Here is a 20,278-nt window from a genome sequence, read left to right on the forward strand (position 1 = left end):
TGCAAACCAACCTCACAGCTGTAACATTAGTAGATGACTTAAGACAGATTGAAATATTTACAGTACTTGACACATTTACTGATCAGTTATTTCTGTCAATGACTGTTCAGATCTCTACTGATATCAAAATAAATCTTTCAGTTGCTTAATCATTTCTCCTTGAAGAAAAAAACAGTCCCAGTGCCCAACAGTTCCTGTTGCCAATTCAGACTGTTCTGCACAGGACTGCATGCCTCCTGTTTCCCCAAATCAGAGCTTACACTGCACTCTTGTTTAGCAACGACCTCACACTGTTTCTAGACATGAACTCATGTTGACCCCTCCATAGCAGGAGGAAGTAACAGTTTTCCCTGAGGTCTTGGGTCAGAAACTAGAAGAGAGACCCATTATGCTACCCAGTCTACAACCCATTCAGTGTGCAAGTGGGACCCCACGAATTTCACACCTACTTCAACAGCACACTGTTTACACAACACTGCAGGATTTTAAAACTCTTTGTCTTACAACACTGGCCATCATTCAGGTCTCTATGCCCCTTCTGTTTCTGAAGTCTGGCTAGCAAAATCCTTGGAGAATTCATGAAGGCCCAGGGCAGGGGACAGCACTGGTTTCACACTCTAGCCACAAGGAGCCCTGTGCTGCAAGCAACATCTCTGCTTCTCGTAGGCCACAACACTAACTTTTGCAAGGCTCCCACCTCTAGCAGCAAATGGAGTTTTGCCTTCATTTGAGTTCTTCCCCAAGATAAGTTAACCTGCAAGATCTAACAGAGCATCCATAATCCATAACCTCCTATAGCTGGTGTTCTCTAAACAGACACCCTGTCAGCTGAGGGGGAACAGAGCTCAGATCTTCACAGATGTCTACACATTCTTAAACGGTGACATTTCCCTGACACTTAACACTTTCAGAAGTCACACTGAAGACTGAGACCTACTAAGTTCTGCAACATAACAAAATCATTTGTTAAATTACATCTTTGCTAAAGCAGAATGATTCATCTTGAAAGCATGGTAGCTTCACTGAGCACTGGCAATAATAAAGTAGACACTAAGATGGTTTAGTTCAAGTGAGAAGTCAGTTTTGTGGAACATAAGCCCCTAATCACGTACTAAATATTTAGCTACAAAGTCTTTAAAGTATACCTGACATAATTCCCAGCACAGCTGCAATTTTAAGGCCTTCAGTAAAGGAGCTGATGCTACAGAAAAAGAACAGAAAAGATCAAGCTACTGCCCAGGCCTTTTACAGCAGGGGATTCATTATATTACCACAGGGGAACTGCAGTGAGATCAAAGTACAGAGAACAAAAACACTCACCATAGTCCCAGACAACTCTAGGGTTAATTCCTTCCTGAATTTAAGTGCAATGAATGTTTTAACCCCAAATATGTGAAAGCAGAACAGCTAGGGGCTAGAGGGACTTAACGCTATTAGCCCAATCATTACTTCCCAGCTTTAGCTGTGGTCAGCCTCTAGCACTTAAACAACTAAAAACCTTAAATACCAGCTTATTCATTAAGGGACAAATTCCTTCCCTATTCTAAACCTTGCAAACAATGAACAAGCCCTGACCTACCTGGATTACAACATGAATACAGTGACAGAAGGAAGATTAAACACTCATTACATTTGCTAGCTTACCCAGTACAACAGCTGCACTCAGTTTGCATAAATTCAGGCAGAGAAACTCATGGAAAGTCAGTAGTGTGCCACCCTCTGCAAGGCACCATCTCAAAGGCCTAACTCTTGCCAGGGCCAGTTTGTTCCTTCTTAATAATCATCCCAAACACTGTCTGAGGCTAATTGGGCCTGAATGCTAGGAACCAGCATCCACAAACATTACTTCTATAATGTATTTTGGTAGTAGACAGAACTTCCAAGGCTGTTAGCTTACAGTGTAAAGATTACTCTATGCTTCCATTGCTTGGTGTTGGTGAAGGACATGGAAAAGCTGAGAAGTCGATTTCTAAGCATGTTTCATATCTTCATTGTTATCATTTTGTTAGTAAACAAGACATAAGCCCTAAGATATTAAGCTAAAACTCAGATAAAAGCTCTGCTAAAGATCTCAGCACATTTGCTGACCTGTGGCATAACCTTAACAGAAGCCTCAAAAAAAAAAACAAGCAACCAGTTTCAGATCATCTAGAAGTCAGTATACACATGTCCATTTTCATATGGAGGAAAAAAGCATAGCTTAAAAATAACATTACTAAGATGGGTGTACTCTTTTGGTTTGTTTCTTCCATTTCAGAGATGATTAGGCTCAAAGCTGCAGTCAGATGCAGATAGGTCAATTACTGAACCTTTCCTTGTTCTCAGATTGCCTTCTCTCAATCCACACCCTTCTTCCTACCCCCTCCTATCTAACTTGCTGACTAAACAAGCTCAGTGCACAGTGAGACACTAACATACAGCCACTGAAGAGATAAGGTACAAAACCACAAGTGATGAGCAAAGCATGGGAAAAACCACTGTTGTAACAGACTTACCACAAGACAGCTGCTCAAGGACAAACAAATAACACCACCTACCCGACTAATTAATGCCCATGAAGCAATTGGAACAAGTTACAGAAAAGAAAGCAATAAAAAGACAATAAAATTAGTAATTACCTTTCACAAATAGACCAATCCACAAATACTCATATTTTAAAACACGCAGATAACTCTTGTTCTAAATCCTCAGTTCTTTGACTTTCACATCCTTAGATCTCCATGAAATAAAAGTGCACTGAAGTCACCAGAAATTATACTAGATCTACAGGGATGAAACCGTAACCCACCTTTTTCCACAGACCTCCCTCACTTTGCTTATATTTGCACTATGATAAAGAACTCATTATAAAGTCAGAGAATACTGAATGTCTGCCAGCTGTCTATACCAACAGGAAAGACTAAACTTAATTCAAATCCAAAATACAGACCTCCAGAAAACCACACTGATGAGTTTACAGTATGCAACTTAGCTGTAGGAGACCCTCTGGAAATCAGACCAGAAAACTGCTCACCATGTCACAGGAACAGATCAACATGCTATAAAACACTAATACTTCACTCTCCCTTCAGAGCACCCACAGAACACAAGAACTATCTACACAATCAACAGTAATTACCTAGACCTCCCCAAGGTAAACTATATTACTGCAAATCTAGCAGAGGGGAAAATGCCTATTTTGTTGCCCACAAGTATCCCAGTTAAGTGGGCAGCAGTACTTCATTTTCATCAGGGTGAGTCCATTGTTTCTCTAAGGTCTGCTGCAACATCTCTCCTGGATGTGGGAGCAGCTGTAATTGCTCCCATATAATAATTAAAAAAAAATGGAGAAATATCTCAGAAAGATTTTGTATTTGGCTTCACCTGTGCCTGAATTCCTTAAAGGGAAAAAGTTTAATATTTATTCTGAAAAAAGACTCCAAAAAGATGAGAAACTGTAAACATCAAAGCACACTACAAAGAGCTACCTATCCCCTCATGACTATGGAAGGGACAAATGAAAATGCCTTGTATTCACTCCAGAAGTCCTGCAAGATGGCAGTCAGGAACTGCCAGCAGTGACACTCAAAGAGGAGGTAGGATGCCCTCTGGGAGGGATGTGGGGGTCCTGCCCTGAGGGCAATTCTGACCTCTAAATTCTGAGGAGTCCTTGATAATCTTGATAAAAAGGTGCATAACAACCTCAAAGCATTCTGGCTAGTAGCAAATACCCAAATATGCATATCATATCACTAAAAATAATTTCACAGTTTTTTTTTATTAGTGCCCTTCCACCCATACTAGTAACTATGCTTAGCACTGCAGGAAGAGATGCATACTCCCACTCTCCCTCTACTGAGGGATGTAACACTAAACACAGACTCAGTCCTTAATTGTTTTACAGAAACTTTAGTGATATTCTGAAAGCAAAAAAATGCAGATGAGTGCAGGAACTGATCTCAGACTGTGCTCTTGGTGAAGCATTGAACTCCAGAAGTTTTTCATACAGCAGGTAATACCATAATATTACATAGCCAATTCCTTTTCACTAGGCTTCCATGTAATTATTAAGGATGTGAAAGATCATTAAGATCACAATCTAGTGCTTCACCAAGTGGCTAGCAACTCTACCCCCAGCAGATAGTTTTGAATCAGGTGGTCTTTGATGTCTCACCCAACCCAACCTATGATGTTATCCAGTACAAGCCCAACCCACCATGTCATCTGTTAACTACATCTCTCAGTATCATACCTACACATTTCTTGAACATCTCAAAGAATGGAGACTCTACTAAATTCTTCCTGAGAATAAATTCTTGAGTATCAACCAAAACACTACAGAGACATCCCATACAGAAATGCCTATATAGTGAACAGCAACTTCTGTTCTAAAGAAAGTCATACAGAATTTAGTTGAGTAAGGAAAAGTACCAGCAGCCAAAGGCACAGAATTACAATTAAGGATTTAAGGTCAACTGTATGGTTAAACAAAATAATGTTAGGGCCTTAATATGGAATACAAGCACTACAAAACAATAACAAGTAATAATAAAAAGAAAGCTACTCACCCCTTCCAACAAGAAATAACAGCTCAAGAGAAGGACCTCTATCCAAAGGTAAAAAGATGTTACTCCTTCAACTACAAGCTCTTAAGTAAGGATAAGGAGAGGTGGATCCAGGCTCCACCTCTTCTGGTCACTCAAGAATATCACCTACTCCCTAGATTAGCCATACCTTCACAGCTAGTGCTCAATCAGTGGCTCAGGCTGTGACCTAGCAATTTTACTTCACAAATGTCCTCCCTACAGAGCAGATGCCCTGTTTATGAAGAAGTCAAATTGCTTCTTACATGCTCCCAGAAATACCAGGCAAAGCACTCACAGAGAAACTAAGAATCCTACACAGAAGAAGAAAAAAATAGAACTCACCCAACTGCTGAAGGAGCTCTCTAGCTATGCAGCACTCTTCTTCAGAAACAGCTCAAGACCAGAGGATGCTTCCCCCTTCAGAGGCTGGCCCTTATATGAGCCCAGGGGGCTACACCCTGTCCCCACCCCTTCTGGTCAGTTGGGGAGCGCAGGTGCAAACAATCTGCCTGTGATCCCTGGGCCAGACACACCCCTTCACCAGGTGCACCAGTCCAAGCCTTGACCTAACCATTCTGCTATAAAAGCTCAGGTCTTCCTAAAGCTTGCTCTCTATGCTTTAGAGCTGGATAGAGTCTTATTTCTGGTCTTGTTTTCTAAGAGAGCAGACAGGTGTAGAGTGAGTCTCTTTTCAGCACTGCTGAGACTGTGGAGGTATGGTGCAGAAGCCTTTAGTTCACATGCTCTGTTTTGGATAGCTGATAGAACTGTTGATGTGTATGTGAAAAGCCACACTATCAAGCTGAAGTCTTTTCTCATTCTTTTTCAGAAATGTAGCAAATGTTGGGAGTATTTCTTTAGTCTGATGTGAGCTCTGTGTACCAGACACAGCCTGCTTTAAGGCAGCAGACTGTACATTCGTTTACGTGTGGTCCTTAGGCTACATAGGCGTGTGAGACGCCGTGACCCTGGGTCACGCCAAACCCTTCAAGGGCAAAAACGCTTCCCGCGCAGCCTGATAGAGCCTCTCACTTAGGTGAGGCTGAGGCGCCTAACCGGCGCCGTTCTGCTTCCGGGGCTCAGCGGCTGCTGCTCCACGGCCGCAGGGCCTCCGGCTGTTCCCGATCGCGGTCGCTCTGCCCGCGGGATAGATCCCGCCCGCGGCCGTGCCCACAGCCAAAATGGCGCCCGCGGCCTCCCCACCCCCTGGCGGCAGCTGGGGCGTGTGCCGGAATGCGGGCGGGGCGGGCGATGTGGCGAGGCCCGGCCTACTCGGTACCCGGGGCTGCCCGGCCGCCTCCCGCCGTGGCACAGGTGGGCTGCGGGGAGAAGCTGCGGAGGAGCGGGGGAAGCCGGGTGAGGCCGGGGGCGCGGTGGGCGGCGGCGCGGGACGGCGGTGTTCTCTCGGGAGGCGGTGACGGAGCGGGCGGCGCGGCGCGGGGAAGGCCGCCGCCGGCGACTCCGTCTGGGCAGCCGCCGCCTCGGCTCGCCGGGCTCCGGGGCGCCTGCGGTGCTCGCGGTGGGGGCTCCGGGCGGCGGCTGTCACCGCCCGCCCCGGCCCTTAGCGGGGTGAGCCTTCCGCGCTCGGCGTCCGCCGTCAGCCGCTCGCTCCTTCCGACGCGGGGACCGGCGGCCGGGCTTCTCTGTGCTGTGGTGAAGCCGGGCGCGAAAGTGGTGCCTCTGGCCTCGCTTCGTTCCCGAGCCGGCCGTGGGCTTTAAGTCCGGGTTTGTTTTGCTCTCCTCCGCCGGAGGCCTGAAGGGTGTGTTTTCACTTCCAGACGTTAAACCCGGAGTGCCACTGGCGAGGAACGGGCATGTTCGGCTGCTGCCTTCAGTCTCTGGTGTCGTGCCATGTTTACCCAAAAAGGAGAGACTGAGACCCTGTTACTTTAATCTTTGACTTCTTATTGGATTATAATTTAAGTGTCGCAGTAAGCTAAAAACTGCGGGAAGAGCACTGGGGAGCTGGGCATGCTTGGATCCTGAACGGAAGGAGCTGGCACTAAGGAGGAAGGGGAGGAATGGCATCCCGGGAGAGGCTGTACGAGCTGTGGATGCTTTACTGCAGCAAGGTGAGTGAGTGTCTGGGGGTGTCGGTGTGTTTTTCCTCTTGTATTTGCAAGTCAGGTATTTAAAGTAGTTCTGTAATATGTTTTAATGTTTTGTTTTGCTTAGATATGCATGACTTCTCTAAGTATGACTGAACTTAGACCATTTACAAGCCCACATCTTGATTTGCTCTGTAGATTGGGCTTGTTTTTTGTGAGTTAGGCATGAACTGTACAGGGTTATGGCACTTATTCATGTGCCTTTTGATTATGTGAATGCATGTATTCATGCTTTAGGTGTGTTTTGTTACGTAGGACTATGGTATTAGGATGAATTGGATTCGTTTAATTCATTGTAGTCTAGTATTTAACTTTATTATTTTCTGTACAGTTTCTGTTTTATTTAATCTACATTAGCAAAAGCCTTCCTGAAAAGCAGACTTATTAAATTACTCCTGAGCCTTCATTTGCTGGTTATCACCACATCCAACTACTCTGTTCATAGTAATGGGCTTCTTTCCTCTGGCAGGAACACTATTACAACTCTGCTGTTTCTCAGTTTGTATTTCACACTGTTAGCAATTAATATGTTTAAAGCAGAGATCCTAACTGCTGCTGGAGAGCTGAGTGTGTATACAGAATGGATTCCAGCTTATTTAAATAGGTACCTGTAAAATGAGGAGAGTGTTTAAAAGACAAAAACAAACAAACCAACTGTAAAGACTGAGGTGGGGGTCAGCCTCCTGTCATTCAGGACACTGGTAGTTGCAAGGATTGCTTTTGGTGGCCCTGTTCCCTGGTTTTCTTTTGCTTTTTTTTCTTTGCAGTCTCACCCTTTTTGTGTGTCACAGATTCTTTAACTTTTTAAACTAGTCGGGAAGTAAGGGTAAATGTTCTCTTGTTTTTCTGGATTCATTTTTACAGGTCTGCTTCAAGACCATAGTATGACATCCTAAATACAAATGGTCTTAATAATGTTTGCACACAAGCAGTGGGTGAGGGTTGCACAAGACAGCCTGAATTGTGGCTTTTCTTAATTTTTGTGTGTGTTAGCAATCCTAATGCTCTATTATGCAGTTAAAAATAAAACTGTTGCAAGCATCGCGGCATGTTATGACTTCTTACTGATACCCACGTGGGTTATCTGTTGGACTGAAATGTATTTGCATAGGCCTTTGCCATTTAAACTAAAGTAGGAATGCCAATAGCAGTGGGAAATAGACTAGCACTGGAGGAGATGGATGTTTTTCCAGTGAGTTCATCCATGCGAGAAGAACAAAGACACTTGGAACAGGCTCCAAGAATCCAGGCTTTCCTCAGCTTTAGGAGATGCAGGGCTGGGGGGATGAGCCAAATTCCGAGTTTATTCTTCTCAGCCAATCTTTGTGTCTTTCCTCTCTAGAAATTTATACTTCATAAAATTCTTTTATCTCTTGCACCTTTTTCTCCTCTGCATGAACCTTTTATTCTCATTGCATGCTTTCCATCTCCATATTGTCTGCATGCCCACAGGAATAAAGCACTGTCAGTTACAATGTGTGCTTTGGAGGATGTTCAGTTTCTTTATGTGAATGCAAGTGCTGTATGGTCAGCTCTTGCATTGGGAATGAGGAGACTTTTTAGACTCATTAAAAATATGTATTTTGATGTACTCAGCCCTTTTGAGATCTCATTGACTTGACTTTTGGTTTTAGTTTGGTATGTTTTCTTCCAGATCCATATATTATGGACATGTTAAATGTATTCATATACTGATAAGGAATTTTTCTTACACAGAAACATTTATGCTGTAGTAAAATAGCTTGTCTGAAATTTGAGGGCAGCTAGAGTGAGTCCAAAAAACTCACGTTTTCAACAAACACTGGGCACAAAGCTTTTTGTTCTTTTTTGGTCTCTAATTTAGGTTAAAATTCTTTCCTTCTTTTGTGAGAAAGGCATCCAGAATGCAGTATTCCCTCTTGGATTAAGTTTGGAGTTGAGAGTAATTGAAGAAGCTTAGGGTATAAAGTATTGTGAGGGTTAAATATAAATTATTGTGTATTGAAAACATCTAGATTGTGCTGTTCTTGGCTCTCCTTCGAGCATCTAGCACAATGGGAAGATGTAGCAATAACCACCAGTAACACGATAGCGTGGCTTAGGGAAAAGTCTCTTTATGCTTGGGACTGCCTGATGAAGTGTAGCATCATATCCTGTGTGTTGCATTTTCATGACTTTATTGTGGCATCCTCCTGGGAAAGGAAGGTGGGAGATGTTTCCAAGAGACCGAAGCTGCTGCTCAGTTACAGCTGAGTAAATGAGGATTTGGTGCTTTACAGATCTCAGATGCGTGGCTTTGGGTTTTGCAGCCTTGTTTGGGTTTCACTGTTTCTTTATCTAACTTGTTTTCGGTGTGATGCTTGGTGTTACCGATAGCAACTTGCATTGCTTATCTTGCCTCTTTCAGAAGTTGGGTCTGGGCGATGGTATGCTAAATATAGTGCTGTGTGCTGAAGTGCAATGCTTGTCACAATTTTAAAGTGATGGGTGATAGTATGTAACCATCTTCTGTGGGGTCACGTGTCTTGCTCTGTGCGTTCTCTTGATACCCCTGTGCAGTGTTAAGTATTAGTTGCAACAGTTATTCTTCTGTGGAGTAGCATTAAGAGAGGACTTCTGTGGCTTTGTTGACTTCCCTGCAATGTAGCAATTGAAGACTAATGGGCAGACGTGAGCATCTGAACAGCCTCTCTTCAAAAAGTCTTCAGATGATATTATGTGTGAAGCATTGTTTATCTTATTTTTTCTTGTGTATTGATGGATGCAGAAGTTTATTTTAAGTTGATATTCAGTTGTTTTTCATCTTGCAAATCTAAGATGGTGGTGGTTGTTGTTGCTTTTTGCTTCTATTCCTCTAAAAGCTGTGCTCTGTGGGACCAACAGTTGCAAAGTTGCAAATTAGTCTGCTGTTGAGGTACCTAATAAAAGTTAACAGCCACATGTGACTGAGCTTTTGGTGCTGTCTGGGAGCAGTGTAGAAACTCATTAAATGTAGTGAAGTTTAGATTTGAGTCACTGGAAATTATATGAAAGCATTGCATTGTTAATTGTTTCAGCTGTTCTGTCTTGAGTTGTTCTTTGTTTTGTTGTTTTTTAAATGATGTCAAACTTTCTGCAGAGAAAACATTGTTAAAAACTCAGATTGCTGCCACGATCATTTGAGGTGGTTTTCAGTTTAAAATGTTTTTTTTTCCCTAATGCTCAGTTATCTGTTGTGCATATTGTTGTTATTCATTTGAACACTGATATAAATGTAAGCTGCTATCTTCTGATCTAAATGTAGGAATGCATATGTTATAATTTGAAGGTAATGGAAATACATATAGAATGGGTATCACAAGTTTTTCCTATAGATTCACTAGGGAAAACTTTCTGCAGCAGATGAAGCAGACAAAGGTAATGGCAAGCATTAGTGTATTGCTTGTCAGTATGAAGCCTTAACTATAAGCTACGCAGTAACATGATTCACTTAAGTGAATATGCAGCAGTTATCTGTAAATGTTTCAGTAATATAAGTTTACAACAGGAGAGGTAGTTCATCTACCAGATGAACTGAGGTAGACTGAGAAAGGGTATGCTTTCATCTGAACATTTGTGACCTGTTCATGTGACTGAAGTAATCGCTTTCATTAGATCTGCTCTACCAGTCTTGCCTCGTTCTTAAACCAGCATAGCTGTAGCACCATTACAATTACAGTTGATTAACCTTTTCTTAGTTGTTACTTATGTACTCATATGCAAAATTATTTCATGTCTTATTGTCCTCTGAAGTAACTTTTACTGCAGATATAATTATCTTGTATCTGTATCGTCTGTAAGACTTCAGCTGTTGTATATCATCTTCTCCAGTTCTTCTGGTAGATAATTTAGAAATCCTTTGACTTTGTCAAAGAATGTGTAAATTAAAAATTCAGAAAGCGATCAAATACTCTTCTATATGACAATGTTTTTTCATTTCTAATGAAACAAAATCTTCAGTTGCCTTCAAGAAGGGTTTCAAAGGCATAAATACAAGCACTTATCTCTTTATATACGCCTCAGAAAATATTCCATTTGGACTTCTTTCCTATTGTTTTCTGTATTAGAAATAGATGTAGAACATGTGACACGGAATATTGGTGAACTGAAAATACTAATTGCTGTGTATGTACATAGCTGTTATACAATTCTGACTAAATGACAATTGGTTCATTTTTATCCTGGATGGAAACTCTGCCTGAGTGGTGCCTCAGTGACTGATTTTTTTTTTAAAAAAAGACTGTCATCTAATTTGAATCCTAATTCTCTGCATTCTTAAACCTAGAGGAAAACAGGGAATAGGTGGGGGTGTATGGTGGCTCTTAAATAATGAGTGGTGACTGGTAAGTGATGCTGAAACAAAGATCTGACTTAAATGAAAGCAAAATGTGATCATAATGGTTGGGTCCACTTACCCTCTCCAATATCTTTTCCTTGAAATTACACATTCCAGGGGAAGCTTGAAATCCTATCTTGAAAGGGGAAAGAAAAAAAAAAAAAGTAATTTGGTACAACTTGATACTCTTGACTTTACCTGAATATTTACAAATACCACTAAGAAAACATGAGTGTTTTACAAAAGGAAAATCTGAATTTCACAGGATGTGAGTACAGTTAAAACAAGGTAAACTTTTTTAATCTAAGGTGGAAGAGGGGGGGGTAAAAGCCAAATGATAAACTTTCAGAAGAATGTTCTGAAAGTGGCCTATAAAACAAGGTTGTCCAAAAGAGTCTTTAAAAAGAACTTGTGCTTTAGTAGCACCTATAAAAGCAGGTTGCTCATAACTGATGGCCCAGAACAGCTTGATTTGTAAACTTGAAATGTAATTTAACATCTTTTTCAGGCTTAGGCTTGTAAAGGACACTCTTCTGTCAAGGTTTTTAAATGTGATAGAAACACTGCAAACTGCTTTAAAAAGGACTTAGCTGCATTATAAATGATCCTGCTTTGTTAGACAGCTTGTGAAAGGCATGCCAGATAGTGTATTTGAGAACTAGTTACTCAGTGGATGGGGGTACTGTGACTGCTAAGTCTTGTCAAGATGATTTTCTATCCTTTAACAATTTAACTGTAAGAATTTTAATTGTGCCAGGCAAAGTTTCATCCAGTAATTGGTCCTGGGCTTTTTTATGCTGTCCATCTTCAGTAAAATCATGCTTTCATTTAAGCACTTCCTTATCTGGTAGAATAGCTTGAGGCAAAGAGGTGTTCCTCAGCCAGCTTCTATCTAACTTGTGCTTCCTGAGAGCATTCAGTCTTAGCATCCTTAATTGGTAGGGTCTCTGTGTATTAGCAGTTGTAAAGCTAATCATAACATTCTAGTCTTTACTGACACAGATAACTGAGTCATATCCCTTGCTATGTTAAGACCTGCCTTAAGAAATATACTTTCCTGTGTTGCACTGTTCTGCTGGTTTGTTTTTACCAGATCTGATTGTACTGAGGTAAATGTAGTTGTCTCTGGTTTGGTGAGGGATATCTACCTACAAATATATTTTCTTTTAAAACTAATAGCATAGAAAGAAGACTTGTACTTTTTTTTAGAGAAGAGCATTTTAGTCCTAAACCAAAAAGCTGTACACAAAAAAAAACCCCATGAAATATGACTGTATGCATTATCCTAAAAGTGTCTTAGAATATTTCAAATCCTGTCATTTGAATTAGTTTTTTCTTTATATGGGAAGAATTACATGTGAGGCTCTGGTTCCTTATAAGCTGCTTAAAGGAATTGGCAAACTTGAATGATAAAATAAGTGGTTCTGGGGGAAACTGTGATTTCTGTGTTAGTCAGGAATGGACTGCCACAGTCAGATGCTACAAACTGTGGTGTGCTGATAGTTCAAGCTCTTCTGTATCTACATAGCAGTCTCAGATCTTACAACCATTGCAATGTGAATATACTTGAAGCTGAAAGTTTAACACACTCGTTCAATTTGCTTGAGCTACACTTGTTGGCATTACACATTCATTTAAACATTAAACAGTTCATTTAAATGAATGTATGCTCAGTGCTGTGGGAAGAGTGTGAGAGTCAGTCATTATTTCTGCTTCATGTGTGTTGTCAGGCAACCTCTCACTGCTGTTTTACAAAGTACTGCATTCCAGACAGTATGTCATAGTTCAATCAAATCCCTTCACCACTTGCATTGTAAGGCTGGGATTTCATCTGATTATCAGCTAATGAGCAAATGCATACCTTCCAGTAGAATGTTATGAAATTGTTCATCAGATTGTTGAATATTGTGATCTCACATTGTAAGAGGTGTTTTAATCTTCTTACTTGAAAAAGTGTTTTTTTGCACAATTGTGATTAATTGTGGTGAGAAGCATGTAATTAACTACAACGTAATCTTTGATGTTAAACTGTAAGCCCTGTGAAATACTGACCTTTGCATCCCAAACATGATCTCATCCTGACTTCAGCTTGCACTTGTCTTCCTTCTTGTGCAATGGCTGATTTGTAGTGATTCATATTGAATTGCTATATACTACTTTTGTTGGATAATCTGGATGTTTCTTTATGGCTAGATTAATGCTTGATCAAACGAAGTGTGCAGTAAAAGCAGCTCTTCCTAAGTCACTGTTGTGAAAAATCATTCTTTTGCCAAAATTGGTGAATGAGCATCTCTTACACAGTTATAAAATGTATTTAAATCAATCTGCAGGAAATATCTCAGCCATTCTGAAAGTATGTAACTGGCAAAAGAACTTGTGACAAGTCAACTGTGGGTGTGGCTTGGTGACACTGTCCTTGTGCCTTTGGGATGCTATACTAAGAATGGATATAGATAAGAAGGAACAGTTGGTTTTCAATTCTGATTTTGCTGTCTGCTATTTAAAGAAATTTCTCATAGTCTGAGAACTGATGTAGTTAAGATATTTTTAAGTATGGAACTTTTCATATAAATAACTGACTTGTGTGTATATATATGAGACATTAGTTTCTTCACTTATTTATAATAGCTGTTATCATCCTTAGCTATGGACCAGGGCAACCTTGTACGGACAGCTGTTCAAACCAGAACAAGCACTCTGACATTGGTAGTGTAGGCTTCCAACTGAGGTGAGATGACAGGTAAAACTACGCAGAACAGATGTAAAACAACCAACAGGGAAATTTGTTTTGTATTCTATATTTATAGCTTAATGTAATATAGAATAATATATATAGCTTCTTTACAGATTTAATGAATACCTCATTACTGGAAAATGTAGAAAAGCAAGCTTTTAATGTAGTGAAAGGATGAAGTGTTTCTTACAGGGAATGATTTATCAGAATACAAGAAACACAGGCTTCTGGTTCTGTGGCATGCACTGTAACAGCAAATACAGCAAACACTGGGCTGTTCTGTGCTGTCTGACTTATGGCACACTTAACATGTTCATCTGGTTTGGATCTGGGGTTCCACGTGTCCTGATTAAAGAACGTTGCAGAATCAACTCAAATTTGTGCTGCTTGTGCTCTAATACACCAATGGAGTGAGCAGAAAGGCTTACCAGCTGCCTGTTCAATGGCATTGTGGCTTAATGCCAGAATCCAAATGTTCTCAAAAGATACTGTTAAAATATTTACAGGCTAGAAAGGCTAAGCAGCTGCCATAAAAAAGAATGAGCTGCTTTAATTACTGAGCTTTTCTTGGTGAAAGAATTATATATAAGGAGGGAAGGGGGAAGCAAGCAAACATCAAAGCATGACCACCTCAACAGTAAAGATTAAAAACCTTTTTTGCTGTTGTTTTTTAATTAAAAAGTCGTTTGATCATATGACATTTACTATTCATGTTGTAATAAAAGAGGATTCAATAGAGGAAGATTGGGTCATAGGGCAGAAACACCGATATAAGAATACCAAACATGGTTATTGTAATAAAGGCTGTTTTAAGTTAGGCATCTCAATGAGACAACTCCTTCATGCACCTGCAGCTCTAAACTTAGCAGTTAGGTTTCTGTGCTGATAAAACAGTTGGTTGTATGTAAATACTTTCTCTGCTACTTAAAAACATTTATGATAATCTGAGGGCATTCCTGAATTTTGAATGGAAACAGTGAATGTATTTGCTTTTATTTATTAATGTAAGGAAAATGAAGTACTCATTTTATTGTCAAATAACCAGAATCTGCATAAGAACTCTCTAGGAGTGTGCCAATAATACATTTAAAAACAAATAAGGAAGCTAAGGCAGAGGTTGAACAGGTGGTGCTCATGAGAAATAAGAATTTAGCAGTAATGCCAGAAACATTTAGGAGAAACAAAATGAAAATGAAACAGTTTAACTCCTTTAAAAAAGATTACAGGATTATTCTTTTAGTAATTGTTTTAGGACAACATTATACCTTCATATAGTTTTCTAGGAATTTTTGCTTGAAATGTGCAAGGAGAATTTAGGAACTGAGAAAAAGATGTTTGGAAGTTACAGAAAATTCTTATTCTTAGAACACAATGTGAAGTAAATACTGTGACTGTAAACTAACAATATGTAGGAGACATAAGCCCAGGATTTCCAGTGATATAATGCCCGTAGCTTTTGTAGAAAGTGGTTATGGTAGATGCAGGCTCCTTGTAAGTTGCTTTCCCATCTCTGTTGATACGGGCTTGGCTAATGCTTTTAATTACGCCAAACTTGGTGTTTGGTTTGCCTGTGATTTTGCTGAACTTTCGATGATGAAGAACAATTTTTTTGGTGACCGACGCTGTGGGGAAATGCAAGTGAAATGGACGAGCAAGTTCTGAGAAGCAAGCAGGGAAACAGTTATATTAAGGAACTCCATAAATAAATATGTGTTTTTAAACTGCTGTTCTAATTAAATCTGGTGTTCACATACTTTCAGGGGCATACTTGGAATTTAAGAGGAAAATTACTGGGAGGAAAAGGATAACCTGAAATTCAAACATGATCCCCAGAGTGGCAATGACTATGCAGGCTCAGGTATGACTGCATAGTGTTTTTCCTCCCTAAGACTCAGCAGCATTCAAAATACTGGATAAGTATTTTGATAAATAAAATAATACTTTTTCTTAAGAAAAAGCAGGTTATGGTTAAGGAGCATGTTATTTGCAGAAATCTGACTTTACCTGTGGTGATAATTTAAAAAATGGTGCCACCTGAAGTGCATTTGGTGCCAAATAGTTGCAGGGTGCTTTTGAAGAGCTAATTTGAGGGAGTTTGTACCTTCAGTATGTAGTTAGTCTTAGTGCTAATAAGGCTGAGAAGACCAAAGCAGTTAGATTCATGGCTAAAGAAATAAGAACTTGCTTTAGCTGATCCATACACAAAAGTAGTCTGTATTTGTATTGAAGTTGCACACAAGTTTTCCTCAGCATTTTTTATGTATCTACTGGAAGACTTGACAGTGTCTAGCTATTGCTGCAGTGAAATAGTGGGTTGATATTTTTGCTTATCTTGGGCACCATTCTGCTTCCCTTTGGTCCATTTGTGTTCTGGCCTTGTCTCTTACATAACACGGAAAGTTAGAAACTTGACAGGAGAAAAACTGGCTTTGGACTGAGCTACAGCAAGAACACTTTTCTTATTTAAATCGATGACAGACCTCTGGAATTTCAAAGCTATGAAGCATTAAGCCCTAAACCTTTATCAGGTTGAATTTGTGTTAAACTGGGGCTTATCTTGACACGGCAGATTTCTGGCAGGAGTGGGTCTTGCTCTGGTGCTGCCTCTGAGCTACAGCTCAAATATAGCTTTATTCAATAACTAATAATAACTAAATAAGTAAATAAACGAAGCTTTACTTCTGTTTTAGTTAGAAATCTCAGTTTGCTTTTCTATTTTTTGAGCACTGAAGTGGAAAGGTAATGGAATTCTAGCTCTCAGCTGTAATTTCTTTTTTCTTAAGATTTTAGTGGCAGTTTCTAGTTGTTTTTATCCTTTTGAAAGGAGAAGGAATATTCAACATTAACTTCCAGTTTCTGTGAGCAAGTTCTACTTTAAGTGATGTCTATAAGAGTTTGGTAAAAATCTCCACGTGAAACAGAAGTTTTGAACTTATCACAAACTTGTTTGCATCATGGATCACTTCTGCTTCTGGTTAGAAAGCATATGCCCTCTCTTTTCAGCACCAGAAATTGAACTGATATCTGCATGCTTATGTGTGTTTTGAGGAAAGAGGTTCTAGTTGCTAGCAAAGAGCCTTTCTTTAGCTTTCAATTCAAGAGTTGATTCAAAAGTAAGTATAGTTAATATAAGTTGTGCCCAAAAGCGATTTCTTTTGATAATTAGAATTAATTTTACTTCAAGGCAGTTTAGCCAGTATATAACAGTTTATCATGATGTCTCTGATTAATTCTAACTGTACTGTTGATTCTTTCAGGTTCTGCTTTGGCATTTTACTGTTTTTAAAGGTTTGTAAAAAGCATCAGTGCTTTGACACACATTGTGTGGGCTGCTGGAAGATCTTTATTTTGCTGAAATTCTTTGTGTTATGTTTGGAAATACAAAGAGGAAAAGGTGCCCTTAACCTGCTAATGCCCTAGTGAGTAGTTTATCATTCACAAGGCGGCCTGGCTGTGCTGAGGGTCTTCAGCCCCTTTTGGTCCTAATGGGGCTGTGCCTGTGGGGTGCAGTTCAGCAGCTTCAGCTTCACAGTGGCGCCCTGTGATCTTTGCCCTTTTCCTTCCCTTGCTTTGCTTGAAGCCCTGGTAGAGCATAGTACTCCACAGCCACAGGTCTGGAGATTTCTTGGAGGAGGCCTTCAATGCCAATTCTGCATAAAATGCATTCATCTAACTTAGTCAGCTATAAGAGTTACAGGGAGTATTATGAGTTTAAAAAAAGTTTTCACTGATGTAAACAATTCCATTTCCTGTTGACCTTTTTGCCCAGGCAAACTAGTTACTGGAGAAATGACTGAATTAAAAGCTTTCTTTGTTGTTCACTTAATCAGTCTTTATGAAGAGCAGGCAGTGCTGTTGCCATTTGTAGGCAATGTAATGTATCAAAGAAGAGCCTGTCCCGAGTTGGTGTTGGTTATACTTAGTTTCATTTATTTTTACTGCCTCAGTGTTGCATCTGCTGCTGGAAAAATCCTTCTCTACATTAAGCAATGCTGTTGGTGAGCACTGAAGTTGGCATTAGCTTTAGAAGCTTATTTCCCAGTTATACCAAGGTAAAGGATGGCTTGCTGGAGTTTTAGTGCATTGAAACTGTTGAAATGTTGGACTGTATGGGAAACTTGCTGATTGGCACTGTTTAGTTGCAGTGTTGTTTTACACAGTGTAATCCAGTGTGGAGATCAACTGATGTTATTTAGTAACCTTCTTCATTCAAGCATTGTGCTAGTTGTGCTGGTCAAATGGAAAAACCACAACAAACACTTCTGGGTGTGTTTTTATTTTTGTACCTGTTGGCACTGTAGTAGAGCTTGCACCTGGTAGTGTTTCATTTTAAAGAGCTGTGATGACTATTATTGTGCTCTGAGAGCTACATTAACTATTATTGTGCTCTGATGACTATTATTGTGCTCTGAGAATTGTGTGAAAATGAAAGCCTAAAGGGTATTTAAAAAAAAATGAGAGGAACTAGAAAATGTTTTCACTTTGCAGTGCTTTGAGCTGCAGCTTATTTAATAGTCTTAAAGAAGTTTTTTCATCAGCAGATGAATGATTGTTCCTTGAAGTTTCACAGGTTTTCATTGCAATACATTGAGTTCAGAAGCTTAAGCTCAGGTCCTGTGTGTTTGTGACTTGCTTCACAATTTTCAGATAAAGGGCTTTGAATTTTTTTTCCTTCCAGGTTTGCACGTATCCTTACAGTGCCACATCATTAGGCTGCCTGTTAAAACTTGGGTTGTGTCAGCTTATTGCCCTGAGGGCAGATGGTTAACTTAAGTTGGGGTTTTGCTTCTGGGAATTTTGAACCTTGATGAAACATCTTCCAGAATTTTCAAACATGCAGTTTTTATATATGAATTATTATTCAAATAAGATGCACAGATCTGGCTTGCACAAAAGCTAGACAAGCTTCTGGAAATAAAAGGAGTGCTTAGGGTTATGACTTAAGCTGTACAGTTTCTAGAATCAACATTCTTTTCTTTCTAATGACTGTGGATTTCTGGAAGATGTTTTATTGCCATCTATGTCTTTTCTTCTACATTTTCTGCTGTTGTACAAATGACAAACTTCCCTCTGTCTTCCATGCTGATCTCCCAGGGCATGTCTGCAGGTGCATGTGGAGAGAGGAGGTTGGGAAAAGATTATCAAACTCACATTGTTGATCAGTGTGTCCTTGTGATGTGTTATCAGAATGTTGATTTCTAAGCTGTGTCTTAAAAGCGTGGTACATCTTCAACAGCATCACTAAAAGTAGTTTGGAGCTGCTGTCTGACATACAGCCTACAGCTACTGGTAATTGAAAGCAGTGATTAAGAATATATTGCACAAACTTTGCTGCCTTTGCTGATAATAAGGCTTTTGAGTATTAAAGATGCTTTATGGCTTGATAAAATAACACTTTTTTCTTCTGCGGAGAAAATGAGATGGTCAACAATTTATAGGGAATTGAGGTTGCTGTTCAGTGATTGGTTGCTCTCAGATCTGAAATATTCCCAGCCTGTGCTGTGTGGTAATGCACATTTTTGAGGCTGCAATATGCACTGTCTCAAAGTTGGTCTGACATTAACAGAATACAAACTGACCTAATTGTTTAATTTAATTAACCACATCATGAGAAAAGAGAGAATAGTTGAAAAGGGAAATGGGAAGAAACCTACCAAACTCAAATGTCAGAATAAAGGGTAGCAGCTGACCTTGAAACAAAGCTCAGTTCAAGTGCAGATGCTGGTTTACATAGTGCACAGGAAGTAGCTGGTGCCCTTAATATCTGTTTTCCTTATAAAATTAAAATACCAAAGCAGTGTAAAACAGTTTGTTTCGTAATCCATCATGCTTTGACGTGGGAAAATGTAAGATGGCTTTGAATCAAGCAGGCTGCTCTTCAGGAATGTGTTTACTTAGCTGTGTAAGAGGGAGGCATGCTTTTGTCTGTTTTGTCACAGGTAACATTTACTGACATTGAAAGTTTGCTTTCTTAAAAGTGCTTCGGTAAAGCTGAGATTTCTAGTGGCTTTCAGTCACGTGCTGTGTGCTATGGCAACTGATTACTGCTAATACAGGAAAAGAGAGACCTGGGCCAGATTCAAAGTTTGAAAGCTGTTTTTAACTTTGGTTTCTAATGTATCTGTAAAAGCTTATGTATCTTCACTTGGAGCATGATAGTTGAGTATTGTCACCTTTCTCCTGGGATGATTACTTACTCCTCGCTCGTACGTCTTTGGTTTTGTTCAGTTCTGAGATGGTAGTATGCTTATATGGTGTATAGTAGAGATGTATTTCTTAGTGCTTCGTATGTAGGCTCAGTTGCTACGTGACCTTGTTTGCTCTCGTCTTTTTCCTTCAAGTGATGTTGAATTCATGCTATTGCCTGAGTGGAGACTTCTAGATTTTGAACTCAATGGGTCTATTATAGTAAACTGTTTTCTACTACTACATACCAGTAGTTACCTCATTTTGTTATCAAAACTGACTCTTTTAATAACTCAGTAACGTATAGCCAACTGGCTGGCTGGGGTTTGAGGTGGAAGGGAGCAGAATGAAA

The 20,278-nt window shown here is 39.9% G+C and overlaps 2 protein-coding genes across 8 annotated transcripts in view; one reads left to right on the forward strand and one right to left on the reverse strand.

Annotated features, from left to right (window-relative positions):
* The window catches only part of LOC116234027 (uncharacterized), a 32,363-nt gene extending 27,308 nt beyond the window's left edge, over nt 1-5,055 (reverse strand). For both annotated transcript variants that reach the window (XM_031601314.2, XM_031601313.2), the window contains exon 1: nt 4,908-5,055. The gene's annotated coding sequence lies outside the window, so the exon portion shown is untranslated. The remainder of the gene's footprint in view (nt 1-4,907) is intronic.
* A 134-nt stretch (nt 5,056-5,189) lies between these two features.
* Nucleotides 5,190-20,278, forward strand: part of NBEAL1 (neurobeachin like 1) — an 80,393-nt gene continuing 65,304 nt past the window's right edge. The window contains exons 1-2 of one of the 6 annotated variants that reach the window (XM_090144122.1): nt 5,190-5,279; nt 6,344-6,637. In XM_090144122.1, the coding sequence (XP_090000248.1) occupies nt 6,587-6,637 (51 nt within the window). In that variant the 5' untranslated portion in view covers nt 5,190-5,279; nt 6,344-6,586. Of the gene's footprint in view, nt 5,280-5,648; nt 5,922-6,343; nt 6,638-20,278 lie in introns of those variants that run through there. The other 5 variants (XM_090144120.1, XM_090144121.1, XM_090144124.1 and 2 more) reach the window with 5 other exon arrangements.

Source organism: Phasianus colchicus, chromosome 7 (genome assembly GCF_987193195.1).
Source record: "Phasianus colchicus chromosome 7, bPhaCol1.hap1.1, whole genome shotgun sequence".
Lineage (NCBI taxonomy): Eukaryota > Metazoa > Chordata > Aves > Galliformes > Phasianidae > Phasianus > Phasianus colchicus.